A 22,139-nucleotide genomic window follows, 5' to 3' on the forward strand; every position below is an offset into this window, starting at 1 on the left:
TTCCAGGGATGGTGGGAATGTCATATGTTGAAAGATTGGAGCAACTGGGCTTGTATATACTGGAATTTAGAAGGATGACAGGGGATCTGATTGAAACATATCAGATTATTAAGGGATTGGACACGCTAGAGACGGGAAACATGATCCTGGTATTGGGGGAGTCCAGAACCAGAGGCCACAGTTTAAGAATAAGGGGTAGACCATTTAGAACGGAGTTGACGAAAAACTTTTTTGCACAGAGGGTTGTGGATCTGTGGAATGCTCTGCCTAAGAAGGCAGCGGAGGCCAATTCTCTGGATTTTTTCAAGAAAGAATTAGATAGAGCTCTTAAAGATAGCAGAGTCAAGGGATATGGGGAAAAAGCAGGAACAGGGTACTGATTGTGGATGATCTGCCATGATCACAGTGAATGGCGGTGCTGGCTTGAAGGGCCGAATAGCCTACTCCTGCACCTATTGTCTATTATCATAAGTGTGTTCAAATCATTTTTAAAAAATGTTTCTGATCTTTCTGCCCGTGGCAAGACTGTCTGAAAGCTATGTCTGATTTTCCATGTAGCGTTGAGTCAGTGCAATCTCTTGGCTTCTTCACTGTCTAAACTCTAAAGCATGATGTTGCTCATCCAGCAACCAGTTCTAGGTGAAGTGAAATATCCTCCATCCAAATATTGATTCAGCAGAAATCTCTGGTTCAAGAAGTTTGCTGACTAACAACATATTCTCTAATTTTTTTTAAACAGTTGCACGGACCAAGCATTGCTCTGAGCAGAATATTTTTATATGGCCTGAAAACTGCGCAGCGCTTTTATAAAACATTATATAAAAGAAAATCCAAGCTGATGGCAAGAGACAGTTTTGAGGGGACAGTGTTGACCACTCCCACTTTCTAAAATGTAATTAGAGAGGGGCAGTAAATTCTGGTCTTGCTGGTGACATTCAGGAAATGAATTTTAAATCTGCTGAAGCAGTTGGATTGGATTGTTCTTGTTTCAGTTTACACTGCTAGGTATCCATGTCCAACCTTTGGTCTGATTACTCTGCTGCCACTGATCTTGGGTAGTGGCTGTGGTGATCCTATTACCTTTGAATGCTGCTGTTCAGAGCCATATGTATTGTTTAGGTGGATTGATGTAAAGTTATTTTATATTTAAAAAAAAACCCTTTTTTGAAGATTTACACTTTATTAAAAATGTAAAATTATGTGAAGAAAAAGTCTGCTTTATTTTTTTCTCATCTGGAGGAAAGGGGCCATTTTCCATAGGTCAGCCATCACTGGTCAGGTCTGAAGCCCAGATGTACTGCATCCAGCTTCTGTACAGCCCCAGGACTTGATGTAGAGTCTATTGAATCAACATGGCTTTGTTTGCGGTAGGTCGTGTCTAACCAATTTTGTAGAATTTTTCAAGGAACTTAGCAGGAAAGTTAATGAAGACAAAGCACTGGATATTGTCTACATGAGTTTTAACACTTTAACAAGAACTTTAACAAGATCCCACATGGGAGGTTATCAAGAAGGTTCAGTCACCTGGCATTCAGGATGAGGTAGTAAACTGGATTAGACATTAGCTTCGCAGAAGAAGCCAGAGAGTGGTAGTAGATGGGTTGCCTGTGACTAGTGGTGTGCAACAGGTATCAGTGCTGGGTCAGTTGTAGTTTGTCATATATACCAACAATCTGGTAAACTGGATCAGCAAATTTGCAGATGACACGAAGATTGGGGGTGTAATGGACTGTGAGGAAAGCTATAAAAGCTTGCAGTGAGATCTGTATCAGCTGGAAAAATGGGCTGAAAGATAGCAGATGAAATTTAATTCAGTCAATTGGGAGGACAAACCAGGGTAGGACGCTGAAGAATGAGGTGGAACAGAGGGATCTGGGAATGCAGATCCATAATTCCAGTGGCATCACAGGTACATAGGGTCTTAAAGAAAGCGTTTGGCATATTGGCCTTCAAAAATCAACATTTTGAGTACAGTAGAGTGTTAATGATGAAGTTATATAAGACATTGATGAGGTCTAATTTGGAATATTGTGTGCAGTTCTGGTCATTTACCAAAAGGATTGAAAGAGTGCAGAGAAATTTTATAAGGATGTTGCCAGGCTGGAGGACCCAAATTATAGGGAAATATTGGATAGATTAGGACTTCATTCCCTGGAGTGTAGGAGAAGGAGGGGAGGTTTGACAGGGGTATATAAAGTTATGAATGGTATAGATGAGAGTAAGTACAAGCAGGCTTTTTCGACTGACGGTGGGTGAGACTAGACTAGAGGTCATTGTTTAAGTGTGAAAGGTGAAATGTGTACGGGGAACCTGAGAAGGAATTTCACTCAGGACGTTGAGAGTTTAAAATGAGTTGCCAGTGGAAGTGGTGGAATCAGACTTGATTTCAGTGTTTAAGAGAAATTTGGATAGGTATATAGATGGAAGGGGAATGGAGGGCTATTAACCAAGTGAAGGTTAATGGGACTAGGCAGATTAATAGTTTGCCACGGGTTAGATGGGATAAAGGGACAGTTTCTGTGCTGTAGTGTTCTATGACTTGGCTGAACAGGTTTGAGTTTGTCAGGAACAAGCCAAGTCTTACATTATAGTTACCTGGTGTTTGTTATGGAACTGCTGGCTCAAGTTCAAGACCATCTCCCTTTTGGTTGTTGACAACAATTGTGTCTTGTATGACTTTGAAATAATTGTCCACCCACATCTGTCACAAGGTTACCTCTTCTGACCTCACTGTAGGTTCAGTCCACTGACATCCTCGGGTCCATGGCATCACTCCTGATTAACCCTGGGGCTTGGTGTCAAGTCCCAACTTGTCAGTCCCTTCAGACTTCCTGCCCATACACTTCTGCTTGCTGAAAGTGAACAGGACTTACTGACCCGTACTGATTGATACAGCACAGGAATAAGTCATTTCGATGTTTTGAGTTAAATATCCATGGAAAACCCACAGATTGATTCTTGTCTGTCCAGACATATTTTACCTCAACAGAGCTTAATTACTGGATTTTAATGGTAAAATTAATACCTGAGCAGATCCTGAGAATCCAAGAAGCATGCCGACTAATAACACTGAACCCTGTTCTGGTGTGTGGATTACAGTTGTTTCTGGATTAACAATCAAATTCAGTGAAAATACCGGGAACTAATTTGCCTGTGCAGTTCAGGGCATTGCATTTTTCTTACAATGTAAGATTATGATAGTTGAAACTACATGTCATGTTTAACAAGGTAGTCTGGAAGGTTAGCCAATGTAGAGCTGAGGAAATGTTGAAATAACTGTTGTATTTTTCATCTGGCTCTGCATTTTGCTGTTTTAGTGTGTTAATGAGCCAAGCATCGGATGGCAAATATCCCAAAAGTTGTGGTAAATGAAGTTGCATTATCCAAACACAGAGCTATATTTAAATGAGATTAACTTGAAATTACCGCAAAATTAACTTGAGCCTTAATAGCTTGGGTTTATGCCTTTCATAGGAATTACGCAGAGGCTAAATTCTTGGATCACACCGTGGATTAAGCACATAATGCTTTTAAGAGAGGGAGCATTAAATTGTAGGTTCCACAAGGGTGTAGATTTCATTTTCTCTCTCTCTCTCTGGTTTAAATTGCATATAATATTAAAGTGGCAGCTCTGTAGGAGAAGGAAAAGCTAGTTGCTCTTGAAGGATTTAAGAGGATTAAGGCCAGCAATCTATTGCCCTGAGCTGATTTCTGACTACAGTGATTCCATGAAACAGGCCTCAGAGTACTGAAATGTTACGTTTATCCAGTTATTTTATATGGATCAGGATGTTGGACAATATCTAGTAACGTGAGGAAACGAATTGAAGCAGCAGAGATGTGGTTTTTGAGGAGGATGCAAAGAATATCATGGACGAAACGAATATCTAACGAGGAGGTCATGAACAGAGCAAACACAAAAAGAGAAATGATGTATGAGATCATGAGAAGGCAACGTAACTTCATTGGACAAAAAGTATCAAATACTGGTCTTAAGGTGTTGTACTTAAATGCACGCAGCATAAGGAATAAGGTGGATGATCTTGTTGTACAGCTACAGATTGGCAGGTATGATATTGTGGCCATCACTGGCTACAGGATGCATGTCTCTGGGAGCTGAACGTCCAAGGATACACGGTGTATCGGAAGGATAGGAAGGTAGGCAGAGGGGGAGGTGTGGCTTTATTGGTAAGAAATGATATTAAATCATTAGAAAGAGGTGATATAGGATCGGAAGGTGCAGAATCTTTATGGGTTGAGCTAAGGAATAGCAGGGGTAAAAGGACCCTGATGGCAGTTATTGAGAGGCCTCCAAACAGCTGCAGTGATGTGGACTACAAATTACAACTGGAAATAGAAAAGGCTTGTCAGAAGGGCAGTGTTATGATAATTGTGGGGGATTTTAACATGCGAGTAGATTGGAAAAATCAGGTCGGCACTGGATCTCAAGAGAGAGAATTTGTAGAATGTCTGCGAGATGGCTTTTTAGAACAGCTTGTTGTTGAGCCCACTAGGGGATCGGCTGTACTGCATTGGGTATTGTGTAATGAACCGGAGGTGATTGGAGAGATTGAGGTGAAGGAACCCTTAGGAGGCAGTGATCATAACATGATTGAGTTCACTGTGAAATTAGAAAAAGAGAAGCCGAAATCTGATGTGTCGGTGTTTCAGTGGAGTAAAGGAAATTACAGTGGCATGAGAGAGGAACTGGCCAAAGTTGACTGGAAAGAGACACTGGCAGGAAAGACGGCAGAGCAGCAGTGGCTGGAGTTTATGCGAGAAATGAGGAATGTGCAAGACAGGTATATTCCAAAAAAGAAGAAATTTTCGAGTGGAAAAAGGATGCAACTGTGGTTGACAAGAGAAGTCAAAGCCAAAGTTAAAGCAAAGGAGAGGGCATACAAGGAAGCAAAAACTAGTGGGAAGATAGAGGATTGGGAAGTTTTTAAAACCTTACAAAAGGAAACCAAGAAGGTCATTAAGAGAGAAAAGATTAACTATGAAAGGAAACTAGCAAGTAATATCAAAGAGGATACTAAAAGCTTTTTCAAGTATATAAAGAGTAAAAGACAGGTAAGAGTAGATAGGACCGATAGAAAATGATACTGGAGAAATTGTAATGGGAGATGAGGAGATGGCAGAGGAACTGAACAAGTATTTTGCATCAGTCTTCACTGAGGAAGACAGCAGGATACCGGACACTCAAGGGTAGCAGGGAAGAGAAGTGTGTGCAGTCACAATTACAACAGAGAAAGTACTCAGGAAGCTGAATAGGCTAAAGGTCGATAAATCTCCTGGACCAGATGGAATGCACCCTCATGTTCTGAAGGAAGTAGCTGTGGAGATTGTGGAGGCATTAGCGATGATCTTTCAAAAGTCGATAGATTCTGGCATGGTTCTGGAAAACTGGAAGATTGCAAATGTCACTCCGCTATTTAAGAAGGGGGCAAGGAAGCAAAAGGGAAATTATAGACCTGTTAGCTTGACGTCGGTGGTTAGGAAGTTGTTGGAGTCGATTGTCAAGGCTGAGGTTACAGAGTACCTGGAGGCATATGACAAGATAGGCAGAACTCAGCATGGATTCCTTAAAGGAAAATCCTGCCTGACAAACCTATTACAATTTTTTGAGGAAATTACCAGTAGGCTAGACAAGGGAGATGCCATGGATGTTGTATATTTGGATTTTCAGAAGGCCTTTGACAAGGTGCCACACATAAGGCTACTTAACAAGATAACAGCCCATGGAATTACAGGAAAGTTACATACGTGGATAGAGCATTGGCTGATTGGCAGGAAACAGAGAGTGGGAATAAAGGGATCCTATTCTGGTTGGCTGCCGGTTACCAGTGGTGTTCCACAGGGATCAGTGTTGGGGCCGCTTCTTTTTACATTGTACATCAACGATTTGGATTATGGAATAGATGGCTTTGTGGCTAAGTTTGCTGACGATACAAAGATAGGTGGAGGGGCCGGTAGTGCTGAGAAAACAGAGAGTCTGCAGAGAGACTTGGATTGATTGGAAGAATGGGCAAAGAAGTGGCAAATGAAGTACAATGTTGGAAAGTGTATGGTTATGCACTTTGGCAGAAAAAAATAAACGGCCAGACTATTATTTAAATGGGGAAAGAATTCAAAGTTCTGAGATGCAACGGGACTTGGGAGTCCTCGTACAGGATTCCCTTAAAGTTAACCTCCAGGTTGAGTCAGTGGTGAAGAAGGCGAATGCAATGTTGGCATTCATTTCTAGAGGAATAGAGTATAGGAGCAGGGATGTGATGTTGAGGCTCTATAAGGCGCTGGTGAGACCTCACTTGGAGTACTGTGGGCAGTTTTGGTCTGCTTATTTAAGAAAGGATGTGCTGACGTTGGAGAGGGTACAGAGAAGATTCACTAGAATGATTCCGGGAATGAGAGGGTTAACATATGAGGAACGTTTGTCCGCTCTTGGACTGTATTTCTTGGAGTTTAGAAGAATGAGGGGAGACCTCATAGAAACATTTTGAATGTTGAAAGGCATGGACAGAGTGAATGTGGCAAAGTTGTTTCCCATGATGGGGGAGTCTAGTACGAGAGGGCATGACTTAAGGATTGAAGGGCGCCCATTCAGAACAGAAATGCCAAGAAATTTTTTTAGTCAGAGGGCGGTGAATCTATGGAATTTGTTGCCACGGGCAGCAGTGGAGGCCAAGTCATTGGGTGTATTTAAGGCAGAGATTGATAGGTATCTGCGTAGCCAGGGCATCAAAGGTTATGGTGAGAAGGCAGGGCAGTGGGACTAAATAGGATAAAATGGATCAGCTCATGATAAAATGGCGGAGCAGACTCGATGGGCTGAATGGCCTACTTCTGCTCCTTTGTCTTATGGTCTTATGGACATGTGATTAGGAAAGAGGAGTTAGAATGCACGGTAATTATGGGAAAGATTGAAGGGAAGAAAGCAAGAGGAAGACAAAAGACAGATGATGATGGCGACAGCAGCTAGAGAATTGGAAATGAATACCAATGAATTGATCCACTTGACCCGAAACAGTGTGTGGGCCATGGCAGTCAAAGCTCAAATTGGGCACGGCAGCTGATGATGATGATGATGATGATGATATTCAGCGTGCTCTTGGTTGTGTGAAGAAAGGAGTAAAGGATGCAGCATTTCTTGCAACCACTGACAATGTTGTCAGTGTGAACTGTTAATTGCTTTTTCTCATTTGCTTTATTCTTCTGTTTGACCTCTTGAAGGGTTCCTGAGTTGTATTTTGTCATTTCTAATTTCTAAGCATTGCTTTATTTTGTTTATGGATATTTCAGGAATTTGAGGGCTGGATACAGAATTTCTAGTTGCACATTTTAATATTTTGTGGGTTTTCTATGGAGAAGAAGAAAGTTATAGTTGGAAACAACAGGAATTCTGCAGATGCTGGAAATTCAAGCAACACACATCAAAGTTGCTGGTGAACGCAGCAGGCCAGGCAGCATCTCCAGGAAGAGGTACAGTCGACATTTCAGGCCGAGACCCTTCGTCGGGACTAACTGAAGGAAGAGTTAGTAAGAGATTTGAAAGTGGGAGGGGGAGATCCAAAATGATAGGAGAAGACAGGAGGGGGAGGGATGGACAGGTGATTGGCAAAGAGGATACGAGAGGATCATGGGACAGGAGGTCCGGGAAGAAAGACAAGAGGCGGGGGGACCCAGAGGGTGGGCAAGGGGTATAGTCAGAGGGACAGAGGGAGAAAAAGGAGAGTGAGAGAAAGAATGTGTGTATATATAAAAAGAAATAACAGATGGGGTACGAGAGGGAGGGGGGGCATTAGCGGAAGTTAGAGAAGTCAATGTTCATGCCATCAGGTTGGAGGCTACTGAGACGGAATATAAGGTGTTGTTCCTCCAACCTGAGTGTGGCTTCATCTTTACAGTAGAGGAGGCCGTGGATAGACATGTCAGAATGGGAATGGGATGCAGAATTAAAATGTGTGGCCACTGGGAGATCCTGCTTTCTGTGGCGGACAGAGCGTAGGTGTTCAGCAAAGCGATCTCCCAGTCTGCGTCGGGTCTCGCCAATATATAGAAGGCCACATCGGGAGCACCGGACGCAGTATATCACCCCAGCCGACTTACGGGTGAAGTGTTGCCTCACCTGGAAGGACTGTTTGGGGCCCTGAATGGTGGTAAGGGAGGAAGTGTAAGGTCATGTGTAGCACTTGTTCCGCTTACAAGGATAAGTGCCAGGAGGGAGATCAGTGGGGAGGGATGGGGGGGACGAATGGACAAGGGAGTCGCGTAGGGAGCGATCCTTACGACATGCCATCAGGTTGGAGGCTACCCAGAGGGAATATAAGGTGTTGTTCCTCCAACCTGAGTGTGGCTTCATCTTTACAGTAGAGGAGGCCGTGGATAGACATGTCATTACGACATGCCATCAGGTTTTATCCTGGTCATGTCCAGGTTACCTTGACACGGTTTTATCCCCTCTTGTTCAATCCCTTCCTACCTATGTTCGTGATACTTCTCACGCTCTAAAACTTTTCGATGATTTTAAGTTCCCTGGCCCCCACCGCTTTATTTTCACCATGGATGTCCAGACCCTATATACTTCCATCCCCCATCAGGAAGGTCTCAAAGCTCTCCGCTTCTTTTTGGATTCCAGACCTAATCAGTTCCCCTCTACCACCACTCTGCTCCGTCTAGCGGAATTAGTCCTTACTCTTAATAATTTCTCCTTTGGCTCCTCCCACTTCCTCTAAACTAAAGGTGTAGCTAAGGGCACCCGTATGGGTCCTAGCTATGCCTGCCTTTTTGTTGGCTTTGTGGAACAATCTATGTTCCCTGCCTATTCTGGTATCTGTCCCCCACATTTCCTTCGCTACATCTACGACTGCATTGGCGCTGCTTCCTGCACGCATGCAGAGCTCATTGACTTTATTAACTTTGCCTCCAACTTTCACCCTGCCTTCAGGTTTACCTGGTTCATTTCCGACACCTCCCTCCCCTTTCTAGATCTTTCTGTCTCTGTCTCTGGAGACAGCTTATCCACTGATGTCTACTATAAACCTACTGACTCTCACAGCTATCTGGACTATTCCTCTTCTCACCCTGTCTCTTGCAAAAACGCCATCCCCTTCTGGCAGTTCCTCCGTCTCCGCCGCATCTGCTCTCAGGATGAGGCTTTTCATTCTAGGACGAGGGAGATGTCCTCCTTTTTTAAAGAAAGGGGCTTCCCTTCCTCCACTATCAACTCTGCTCTCAAATGCATCTCCCCATTTCACGTATATCTGCTCTCACTCCATCCTCCCGCCACCCCACCAGGAATAGGGTTCCCCTGGTCCTCACCTACCACCCCACCAGCCTCCGGGTCCAACATATTCTCTGTAACTTCCGCCACCTCCGATGGGATCCCACCACTAAGCACATCTTTCCCTCCCTCCCCCCCCCTTTCCACATGGATCGCTGCCTACGCGACTCCCTTGTCCATTCGTCCCCCCTATCCCTCCCCACTGATCTCCCTCCTGGCACTTATCCTTGTAAGCGGAACAAGTGCTACACATGCCCTTACACTTCCTCCCTTACCACCATTCAGGGCCCCAAACAGTCCTTCCAGGTGAGGCGACACTTCACTTGTGAGTCGGCTGGGGTGATATACTGCGTCCGGTGCTCCCGATGTGGCCTTCTATATATTGGCGAGACCCGACGCAGACTGGGAGACCGCTTTGCTGAACACCTACACTCTGTCCGCCAGAGAAAGCAGGATCTCCCAGTGGCCACACATTTTAATTCCACATCCCATTCCCATTCTGACATGTCTATCCACGGCCTCCTCTACTGTAAAGATGAAGCCACACTTAGGTTGGAGGAACAACACCTTATATTTCATCTGGGTAGCCTCCAACCTGATGGCATGAACATCGACTTCTCTAACTTCCGCTAATGCACCACCTCCCCCTCGTACCCCATCCGTTATTTATTTTTATACACATTTTTTCTCTCACTCTCCTTTTTCTCCCTCTGTCCCTCTGACTATACCCCTTGCCCATCCTCTGGGTCCCCACCCCTTGTCTTTCTCCCTGGACCTCCTGTCCCATGATCCTCTCATATCCCTTTTGCCAATCACCTGTCCAACTCTTGGCTCCATCCCTCCCCCTCCTGTCTTTTCCTATCATTTTGGATCTCCCCCTCCCCCTCCCACTTTCAAATCTCTTACTCACTCTTCCTTCAGTTAGTCCTGACGAAGAGTCTCGGCCTGAAACGTCGACTGTACCTCTTCCTAGAGATGCTGCCTGGCCTGCTGCGTTCACCAGCAACTTTGATGTATGTTGCTGAAGTTATAGTTGGGCCTGTTTCGTCCTTGTGGGAAGGTGAATAGACGTTTAACTTCTAAGGGTTCAGAGGTTCATTTATTATCAAAGTATGTATGCAGTATACAACTCTAAGATACACCTTCTCCAAATAGCCATGAAACAAAGAAAACCATGGAAGTCATTCAAAGAAAAATCACCCCAAATTTAAATCATGCAGTGACAGCAAGGCCATCAACCACACCCCGCCCCAAACAGAAAAAAAGAACAATTCGGGTGAACTGCGAGAACATCAAACCCCAACCCTCCCCACACACACAAAAGCTTACAAATCACGTGAAAGCACAGAATCCAAAAGACAAAAAAAAAGACTGGTCCGGTACATAAAACCATTAAATCTCAGGACTTCAGTAACATCCTCTACAGAGGATTCTCCACAATAGAGGGAGACCACTCGAACAGAGGCAGAGTAGCTAGGGAGACAGGCTGTCACCCACAGCCACCTTGTCTGGCGAGCGATAGGTGGTCACACTCTGACACCTTATTGGGCAAGAGGTCCATCGCAGCACAGCGCGAAGCAGGTCATCGGCACTGAACACTCGCTCGCCTTCAGCATTTGCCTCAACGGTTCAATCTTCCTCAACATACACCTCGATGTTTCAATCAAAGTTAGATGGTCAACTTAAAAGCGAGCAAAGCCTGGAGATCTCTGTGGCTTAAGTTCCTGCTGGTCAGATCCAGCAGCTGAGAGTCATTCTGAGCTGAGCTTCACTTCAGGAATACTAATTGTTTGCCTAGGCCATTCAAATATCAATGCTTGTGTTCTCTCATGTATGTGATATGTTCCTCTTCCTAAGACTCCACATGAAGGAGTTGGAGCTGGATGCACTCAGAATCATCAGAGGTTCTGAGAGTTTCATAGGTATGTAGGCAAAATATAGAGTTTTAGTGAGGTGGTCAATAGAAAATAGTTTGGTGACCACCAGGAAAGGGAGTATACCGATAGGGCAAAATTCTCCTGGTGGCTGTACCCTTCAAACAAGTATACCATTTTGGATACTCCTGGGGGCACGATGGTGGATGACTGTTCGGGTGAAGTCAGCAGTAGCCTGGTCTGTGGCACCAGGACTGCCTTTGAGGTTCAGTGGGGAAAGATTAGAATAGAAATAGAACTCAATAGTTCGGTGGGGTTAGGAGTGGACAGAAGATTCTGTGACCTCAGTGGGAACTCTGAAATGATTGATTGTCTCCTTTGTACCAGCTGGCCCCAAGTGGCTATAGAACATACTGAAATGGAGGGTGAGCAGCCGGGAGGCATTGTACATGTTAGCACAAATGACAGATAGAGAAAAGGATGAGATCCTGAAGAGTGAATATAGGGAGCTAGGACAAAGTTACAAAGCCGGACCTCTGGATTATCGGTATTGTGTGCTAGTGAGGGTAAGAAAAGGAGAAGGTGGCAAATAACTGTGTGGCTACAAAGTTGGTATAAGGGTGTAGGGATTCGGATTTTTAGAACATTGTGGTGTCTGGTGGGGAAAAGGTGACTTCTATATATATACTAACCCTGACGAAGGGTCTCGGCCTGAAACGTCGACTGTACCTCTTCCTAGAGATGCTGCCTGGCCTGCTGTGTTCACCAGCAACTTTGATGTGTGATACTATCAAGCAGATTTGCTAGTACTACTAGGGTGATGAGTGGAAATTCCAAGCATCGGAGAAGAAAATGAGAGGCTGTAAAGCAGTGGTCCCCAACCACCGGGCCGCAAAGATGCGCTACCGGGCCATGAAGAAACAATATGATTTGGCGATATGAGTCAGCTGCACCTTTCCTCATTCCCTGTCACACACTGTTGAACTTGTACACCCCCCCCACCCATCACCCGGTCCGCAAGAATATTGTCAATATTAAACCAGTCCGCGGTGCAAGAAAGGTTGGGGACCCCTGCTGTAAAGTGATGCAGAAGTCAATGACAGCAAGTTGAATAGGCATGACAGGTAGGGGAATGGCCAGGAGTGAGAAGAGCCTGTTGGATTATACTGCAGTTATTTCATTGGAAAAGGTCTGGCAGCTGAGGTAGATGAACATAGGGCTTAGCTACATGGAGCTGAATGTTATATCCATTATAGAAACATGGCTAAGGAAAGGACAGGACTTACAACTCAGTGTTCTGGGGTTCCGGTACTTTAGGCAGGACTGAGGCAGAAATAAGAAAGGTACAGTTGTATTTTTAATTAAGGTAAATGTCACATTAGAGCTCAGAGATAAAATTTTTGGGAGCACTGAACACAGTAATGACTCCAACTTCCAGGTGAGGCAACACTTCACCTGTGAGTCTTTTGGGGTGATATACTGTGTTTGGTGCTCCCCATGTGACCTCTTGTATATCAGTGAGACCCAACTTCGCCGAGCATCTATGCTCCATCCGCCAGAACAAGTGGGATCTCCCAGTGGCCACTCATTTTAGTTCCACTTCCCATTCCCATTCCGATATGTCCATCCATGGCCTCCTCCACTGTCAGGATAAGGCCGCACTTAGGTTGGAGGAACAACACCTTATATTCCTTTTGGGTAGCCTCCAATCTGATGGCATGAACATCAATTTCTCAAACTTTCAGTAATGCCTCTTCTCCCTTCCCCCCCCACAATTCCCCATGCCCATCTTTCTCGCCTTATCTCCTTGCTCACTCATCACCTCCCTCTGCTCCTCCCTCCTCCTTTTTTCTTTCTTCCATGGCCTTCTGTCTCTTTCACCCATCAACTTCCTCGCTCTTTGATTCATTACCCCCCCCCAAGTTTCACCTATCGCTTGGTGTTTCTCTCTCCCCTCCCCCCACCTTTCAAATTTACTCTTCAGCTTTTTTTCTCCAGTCCTGCTGAAGGGTTTCAGCCTGAAACGTTGACCGTACTTTTTTCCATAGATGCTGCCTGGCCTGCTGAGTTCCTCCGGCATCTTGACTGTGTTGCTCGAATTTCCAGCATTTGCAGACTGTTTCTTGTTTGTCCCTGGAGGAGTATTGGGGATGCAGAAGTATACTCAAGAAGGAAATTGGGAGAGGGATAAAAAATGGAGACGTGAGATAAATCTAGCTGAGAAGATTAAGGGAAATCAAAAAAGATTTTATTATCTCTATTATTAAAAGAGAAGAGAGTGGCTCAAACACACAGGAAATAGACAAGTTTCTTAATGACTCTTTCTGCTTAAGGTTTTACTGTGGTGAAAGCCATAAAGGCTTCTGAGCTAGAAAAAGTATATGTAGGGTGGTCTAGGAGATGGCTTGCATTACAGTAAGGGAGGTGCTGGAAGTCTTAGAATGTATGAAGGTTGACAAATCTCCAGGGCCTGACCAGGTTTATCTAGGAACAAGCTGGACAAGAAATTTTGGGAGCCCTAGCTGAAATATTTGCAACATTGATAGCCATGGATGAAGTACTGGTTGACTGAAGGGTAGCAAATGTTATGCCCTTAATTAGGAAGGATGGCAAAGAAAAACATGGAAGCTGTAGGCCAGTAAGTCTAATTTCTATGGTAAGTAAGTTACTGGAGAAGATTCTGAGGGATCCTGGAAGGAATGGTTAATTCAGGGTAGTGAACACGGCTTTGTACATAGGCAAACATGTCTTATGAACTTGAGTTTTTTGATGAGGACAGCGGTAGACGTAGTTTATATGGACTGTATTAAAGCCTTTAAGGTTCCACGTAGTAGCCTGCTTTGGAAGGTTAGATCACATGGATCTGTGGAGAGCTGGCTAATTGGATATACAATTAGCTTGATGGTAGAAAGCGAAGGGCGATGGTAGAAGGTTGATTCTTGGACTGGAGGCCCTTGACTAATGGTGTGCTTTAGGGCTCGGTGCTGGGCCAGTTGTTGTTCATCATCTGTATCAACAATTTGGGTAAGAATGCACTACAAGGCACGGTTAGCACGTTTGCAGAAGACACTAAAATAGGTGCTACAGCAGACAATGAAGGATGGCAAAATGCAGGGGGATCTTGATCAGCTGAGTAAGTGGAGCTTAGTTCAGGTAATGGTATCATAGCGGTTCGTCTGAAGGAATTTGTAGATTCTCCTTATGAGTGTGTGAGTTTTCTCCGGCTGCTTGGGTTTCCTCCCACATTCCAAGGGCGCACGGGTTCGTAGGGTGAAATTGTGCAGCACAAGCTCATTGAGCTGGAAGGGCTGGTTACCATGCTGTATCTCTAAACAAAAAAGTAAATGCGAGGTTATTGGATTTTGGGAGGTCAAATCTAGGTAGGACTTTCACATTGAATGGCAGGGCCCCAGTGGCGGTCACAGAACAGAGGGACCGTGGAGTACAGTACATGATTCCCTGAATGTGAAATCGCAGGTCAGGTGGTGAAGGAGGCTTTTGGCACATGACCTTCATTGAGATGGCAAAGAGCATATTGTGTATAAAATTTGGGAGGTCATGGTGTAGTTGTAGAGGATGCCGGTGAGAGTGCACTTTGAGTATTGTCGTCCAGTTTTGTTCGCTCTTCTAGGAGGCATTATTAAGCTGGAAAGAGTGAAGAAAATATTTACGAGGCTGCTATCAGGACTTGAAATACCAAATTGTCGGGAGAGGTTGGACAGGCTTGGACTTTAGGAGAACGAAGGTGATCTTATGGAGGTGTTTAAAATTATGAAGGGGCATAGAGAGGGTGAATGCACTCAATTTTATTCACCCAAAATTGAGGTATCAAGAACTAGAGGACATAGATTTAAAGTGGGGAAAAATTTAAGAGGAACTTAAGGGGAAACTTTATTTTTCCACAAAAAAGAGTGGTATTTATGTGGAATCAGTTGCTGGAGGAAGTGGTTATTGCTGGAGGAGGTGGGACGACAACTTTTAAAAGACAGTTGGACAAGTACATGGATTGGAAAGATTTGTAAGATTATGGGCGAAATGCTGGCAAATGGGATGTCCTGGTCAGCATGAACCAGTTGGATTGACGGGTCTGTTTCCATGCTATGTGATTCTTGGTATGAAATTGAGATGGCAAAGAGGATGAACAGTAAGATCCTGCAATGTATTGTGCTTAGTATTGTTGCACAGAACACTGATTCATTAACTCTATCATGTCCAAACACCATGGGTATGTATCCCCCTTGATACTTTGTGAAAATACAACTGCTCGGCCTGCTGGGAACCAGGCAGACTCCTGTCTGCTGCTGCTGCTGTGCCAGGAAACTTGCAGAGTGTCGCCTTACACTTGCATCCCCCAAAACAATATCCCATGACTAGGTACCAAGAAGCAGACTGTGAGATTGGTATTAAGTGGGACAGGGTGAGCAGTGTGGATGCTTGGCACTGAGATGTGAGAATCAGGACTGCATTCTGTCGGGCATGGTGATGGTGAGTGTGGATTAATGTTGAGGATGGGCAGAACCTTCAGTATGTGTTGACGGACATTTGGATGTGATGGAAGCTGCTATATCCCCTCTGTGTCTGGCACACGCTCTCATTGGCTAGCAACTGCTGAGCTTATCACCATAGAGAAACCCCTGTTAGGGAGAGGTGTGCAGCCAAAGAAATGTATATTTGTTCCACGTTGATCTATGGGGTATTTCACTGGGGCATTTGAAGGTGGCTTTCAGAACCCTGGTCCTCGTAGTAACACATCTCCATATGTATACTGTTATAATGACCCTTTTAGCACAAGTTCCTTAAGCAGACCCATTCCTGAGAATACATCCTATGCAAAGTTATCACCTGTGTATTTACTGTGGCAGTGAAATCAGTAACTAGGTGATGTAAATTTAAATAAATTAGTGGGGTGGGGGGCAAATTGAGGGAAAACAAGCAGTGTGAAGGTCCAGACTTGCATCCCAAAGTAAAATCTTCCCCACACTAGATCACTTATTGAAGAATTGTGACCTCTTTCACCACAGGCCAAGAAATGGCATTCTCACAAGCATGGGCAAGTTGGCGGCATGGTTACATTCTTTGTCATAAATGTTCTCAGGTTTTGCACCCTGCACCTTACAAGTTACTATCATTTAACAGCAATGTTAACTCAGGATCTCGGATTCTTAACTGTTGCTGTAGCCTTTGCCTCTTTCGAGCAGTGGTACTGAAAATCTTGCTTTCCCGGTATAATCTCGCTTTTTTTGCGTCCAGTTGCAGAATGGCTGCGGTTGCTGCCGTTTCTTGGAGTCCTAGCACTGCTTGGGTACCTTGCCGTTCGACCTTTCATTCCTCGAAAGAAGCAGCAGAAGGACAGCTTGATCAATCTAAAGATCCAGAAGGAGAACCCCAAAGTGGTGAATGAAATCAACATTGAGGACCTGCAGTTTACGAAAGCAGCGTACTGCAGATGTTGGCGATCAAAGACGGTAATGATATGCAACTGTTGTAGGGCAGTCCAGCTGAGGTGCATGTGCAGTGAACTGATGGTCATTATACACCAGATGAGAAGGCCCCTGCTTATCCATTTGAGCTTGGAGATGTTTCCCTTGCACTCAAGAGCATAGACAAGAGAATACTCAAAACGGAATCCCTACTTGTGATTGGAATAAGGATACGTGATCATATTAACAACCTCAGTGACCATGGCACACTTTGGTTACAGTATACAAGGTGATGATAGCGACAGATAAGGTACAGTTTACTTTGTGAGCTTAGCCAGCTGCCCTTCCCACATAATGGAGTAAAATTTTCATCTTCACTCTTTGCAGCTCTCTGTGCATCAATTCTTTGTCAGTTGGATTTGATTGAGCAGGTTTCAAACATCCAGCAGTGATTAGAAATTGTTCTAGTTTATAGTTTGAGGAACAGTGTTATATCTTAATACAGTTCTCCAGAGGTGGCTGCTCCCATTTTTATTTATAAGCAAATGTGGACAAAAATGGTGTCTTTTAGGTTGAGGTGCTTCTGCCTTTCAAAAGACCTGAACTCTTGAATGCTTGGCTAGGTGAATGTAAATTAATCCAGTATCTGGCAGAAAATTCTTTCCATCATCAAAAGAGAGAAATGTGTATTTTACTATTTGTGGAGCCTCCTTGAGGGCGCTTTGCTTCTGGGAAAAAAATAGCCTTCGATGTTGACAAGTAATTTCATTAGCTCAGATCTTTGGGATGCTCTGGGGAAGCTTTTCTGTATAAAAGTAATTTCTTCATTGGCATTTCAGCATAATTTAGGGTCATGTCAATGCATTTAAAGTCTGAACTCTTGTGTTGACACGTGTTTCCTAACAGGTGGTGTTCAGTAGTACTTGTCCTCAATTTGAGCCAGGTCTGTGTCAGTATACATATAGCCTGAGTGGCTGAGCTGAAGCTTATGATTTCTGGCAATGAGGAAATGTTTAAATCAATTTGTATACGTCTTAAGTATTTCAATAATATGATACCTGCTTTTAATTATCCTGACCACAATGACAGCTCATTGCAAAGAATTTGGATTCCAGAAAGCTGTTCATTTCCCCTCCCTCTCCCCTCTTCTATTCCCCACTCTAACCTCTCGCCTCTTCTCAACTGCCTATCACCTTCCCCGGGTCCCTCCTCCTTCCCTTTCTTCTATGGTCCACTCTCCCCTCCCATTAGATTCCTTCCTCTCCAATCCTTCATCTTTCCCACCCACCTGGTTTCACCTATCACCTTCTGGCTAGGCCTGCTTCCCCTCCCCCACCTTTTTATTCTGGCATCTCCCCGCCCCCCCCAGCCCCTTTCCAGTCCTGAAGAGTCTCAGCCCAAAACATCGACTGTTCATTTCCACAGATGTCGCCTGACCTGCCGAGTCTCTCCAGCATTTTGTGTGTGTTGCTATTAATTTTCGTGGGTGAGAAATTCTTTTGCCTGTATTTACTGGTTTTAGTTGATTATAAAGTTAGCGGCCTCTATTGATGAAAGGACGATAACTCTGGTGAACTGGAATGTTTCCATTCCACAGCACACTCTACTATGACATTGGATACTAGAACAAATTGTGAATGTGTATTGAATCTGGGAATGAATTTGAGTGGTCTTATTTTCTTTTTTTTTAGTTCCCTGTTTGTGATGGGTCTCACAACAAGCACAATGAATTGACGGGCGATAACGTGGGTCCATTGATAATTAAGAAGAAAGAAGTATAACATTTTCTTTATGGGTGCCGTAATGTGTTCATTATGTGATGTAAAAAATTTCTAAACTCTGGTCCTGAATATTAACAGTCCAATAAATATCTTTGCAGAACAATTTGCACAAGATGTAAAGCTTTGTCACTAATCTATCTGTTGTAATTTGTCGGTGTACAGTGATAGTGCATTCTTTTGTTTTTCATTAAAATAATCAATGATTAAAGTTAAGTAGTATTATTTAAGAACTTTTGAATTTGTGCTAAATTTATGTTGACTAATTGAGATGCAAGGAATTGCAGGTGACTCCCATGTAATGGCAGTTGTGGGAAATGAAATTTTCCCTTTTGGAATTCACAAATTAATGCCAAAAGATCTGGGATACAATAAAAATGAACTCTTATGGAATTTGTTGCTGGGGTGGTAGTTTTTTTTAAATCAATTTGCACTTCTTGACATGAGCAGATTACATGGCTTCACATTACAGAAAATCACAATATGAATACACCCCACCCTGTACCTATAGATCAGTGGTCTGAATTACCTCTCAGTTATGATGGATTTTTGGGTTTAATTTCCTTGGCTTTAATCCAGGAATTTACAAGCAGCAAATCTGTACAGCACAATCTTTTGCTGCAGATACAGAGCACGAGGTGATGGTGAAAGGCTGTTCTTTGAATTGGATTCTTGTGAATAATGGTGTGCCACATGGATTGAGCTCACTGTTATCTGTTTGGTCATTTATATGAACAATTTGATTGAGAATATATAAGGAATGGTTAGTAAGCTTGCAGATGTCAGTAAAATAGATGGTATCGTGGACAGGTTATCAAAAATTACTGGGGGGGGTGGAGGAGAGATATTGATCAGCTGGCATATAGATAGGATATCAAGATAGGATGCATATAGTGAACGGTAGGTACATTGGATGCAGCTGAGAAACAGTAAAAAGGAAGGGAATATGTGGTCATCTACAGGCATAAGGAATCAATGAGAGAACAGACTATTTCAGATGTAGTATTGTATAATGAGGAAAGGTTAACTAATACTCTGCTAGTAAGGGTTCACAATATTATAGCAGGGCCCATTGCTAAATCAAAATTTACTGCTAGGTGGCAGTGTAGGTATGTGGAAGATGCAAGAAAATCTCTGGGATATGAATGGGTAATGTGAATGGACGAGCACTAGCAGATGGAACCTAATGCAGAAAAAAATAGACATCTACTCTGAGGAGAGATTTGAAAAGTAGTGGTGTTAAATTGTGGGAGATTGAAAGGCAGCAAGTTCAGTGGGGCCTTGTACACAAATCACAATTAGCATGCAGTTGAAGCTTGCAATTAGCAAGCAACATGATTCGTTGGCCTTCACTGCAGAATCAGATGAGTTATTATTTATAGATCACTAAAATGTGTGAGTACGATGAAAGTTCACCAGATTGACTCCTGAATGCGGTATTTAACTATAGAGGTGAAGTAGACTTGACCTTAACTCTTTTCAAGTTCAGAGGAATTAGACACTTTTTTTCAAATACAGTGGATTCTGGTTATTTGGGATACATTGGGACCAGTACAATTCGGCCCAATTAAGTGGCTGCTCCAGTTAGGAAAAGTTTCATGGAAATAGTTAAAATGGTATTAAAGACAAACTACCATTTAACTGAGTAACAAATTATGTATTTAAATGAAATACAGAACAAATTAGAACACTACCAATACTGCTACAGTACTATAAAACTGTACTAGTTCCTAATAGTTATCGACAGAGAAATTTATCTAGTGTATGCTGCTACATTCTTTTGACTGTAAATATGCAAAATCAGTGCAGATAGCTAGTGCAGATAGAGGACTCCCTTTGTACAATGCTATTAATGATTGCATCCTCCAGATAACACACACAAAAGTTGCTGGTGAATGCAGCAGGCCAGGCAGCATCTATTGGAAGAGGTACAGTCGATGTTTCGGGCTGAGACCCTTCTGAAAATCTGAAAATTATTTTTGGAACTCCCCCTCCCCTCCCACTTTCAAATCTCTTACTAGCTCTTCTTTCAGTTAGTCCTGACAAAGGGTCTCGGCCCGAAACGTCGACTGTACCTCTTCCAATAGATGCTGCCTGGCCTGCTGCGTTCACCAGCAACTTTTATGTGTGTTGCTTGAAATTCCAGCATCTGCAGATTTCCTCGTGTTTGCATCCTCCAAGTCTTCATTTTCATTATAACATTCAAGATGATTGTCGATACCTTCAAATTCTTCATAGCTCCTAACTTGTTGAAGTAGTAAAATCATTTAATTTTCATTCCAGGCAGTTTCTGGCAACACTAAGCCTGAATACTTGAAACCACAGTGAGCAAAACAGTTTTGAATTGTCTTACTGCTTATTTCTTGCCAACTAGCAGTGGGGCGGGGGGGGGATCACTCTTTTAACACAACCATGCACAACTGACACTATTTCAATATCCTGTCTTGAAGAAGGGTCTCGGTTCAAAATGTCAACTGTTTACTCCTTTCCATAGATGCTGCCTAGCTTGCTGAGTTCCTCCAGCATTTTGTGTGTGTTGCTTTGGATTTCCAGCATCAGCGGATTTTCCGTGTTTGCTATTTAGAAACGGTTCGCTCTAAGCACAGTGGAGTGTCTCATGGACACATAAGTGAACACAATTGATGCTAGTGAGAACCTGTTCAGCAAAAGTCTTCTGTCACAGTTAAGTAGCATAGTGTCCCAAATAAATTAAGGGAATCCTGGCTATTTTCTTCATTAGTTTTTGTTTTTAAAGAATTGTCCCAAATAAATAACTACCCTGATTAATGGTTGCTGGCCCAATTAACAGAATCCACTGTACACAAAATTTTAGGGCTTGACTGGTTAGCTATAGGATGTGTGTTTATCCTGGCTAGAAGAGGGTGAGTAGGGGTGGGTGGTTATCAGTTCACTGTGAACTGAGAAGTATTGTTTTCATCATAGGCTGATTAATCTATAGGTTTCAATTGGTACATTTAATGTCAGAGAAATGTACACAATGTACATCCTGAAATTCTTTTTCTTCACAACCATCCATGAAAACACAGACTTTTTAATCCAAAGGATAACTTTTTATTCCAAGGAGCTCTGAAGTCAAATTTATTCAAAATAGACAGATTTTTGAATATCAAGAAAACAGTGGGAAAGATATGGTAAAATAAAGGATCAGTACTGATAATTGTTTTAATTCATTCAAAGTACTGTATGTGAGGTTCGCAAGCTGAGCCAGTATTTAATTTTCAGTCAACACACATAAAAGTTGCTGGTGAACACAGCAGGCCAGGCAGCATCTCTAGGAAGAGGTGCAGTCGACGTTTCAGGCCGAGACCCTTCGTCAGGACTAACTGAAGGAAGAGTGAGTAAGGGATTTTCAATCCCTGTTTGCTCTAAAGGTGGTGTGAGCTGCCAACTCAGATCGCTGCGGTCCTTGAGGTGTAGATCGTGAGGATGCTGTTCGGGATTTTTGACCTGGTGACGGTGAAGAAACAGTGATATATTTCCAAGTGCAGGTGGCCCTGTACTTTTGCTGCCCTAGTCCTTCCAGCTGGCAGAGGTGGTGGGATTGGACGGTGCTGTCTGAAGGGGCGTTGGTGGGTTGCTGCAGGTCATCCTGTAGATAGTACAAAATGCCGCTGCTGTGCGTCAATGGTGGAATGGATGAATGCTTGTGGATGGGTGTCTATCCAAATCCTGGATGGTGGTGTTGGAGCTAGACTCATCCAAGCAAATGGAGAGTATTCAGTCACGCTCCTGACTTGAGCCTTAAAGATACTGGACAAACTTG

The 22,139-nt window shown here is 43.4% G+C and overlaps 1 protein-coding gene across 1 annotated transcript in view; it reads left to right on the plus strand.

Moving 5' to 3' along the window:
• Positions 1–18,571, plus strand: part of cisd2 (CDGSH iron sulfur domain 2) — a 32,401-nt gene extending 13,830 nt beyond the window's left edge. The window contains exons 2-3 of the mRNA XM_063046975.1: positions 16,408–16,622; positions 18,269–18,571. Of these exons, the coding sequence (XP_062903045.1) occupies positions 16,408–16,622; positions 18,269–18,358 (305 nt within the window). The 3' untranslated portion in view covers positions 18,359–18,571. The remainder of the gene's footprint in view (positions 1–16,407; positions 16,623–18,268) is intronic.
• Positions 18,572–22,139: the final 3,568 nt, after the last annotated feature.

The sequence above is a fragment of the Mobula hypostoma genome, chromosome 4, assembly GCF_963921235.1.
Source record: "Mobula hypostoma chromosome 4, sMobHyp1.1, whole genome shotgun sequence".
NCBI classification, from domain to species: Eukaryota; Metazoa; Chordata; class Chondrichthyes; order Myliobatiformes; family Myliobatidae; genus Mobula; species Mobula hypostoma.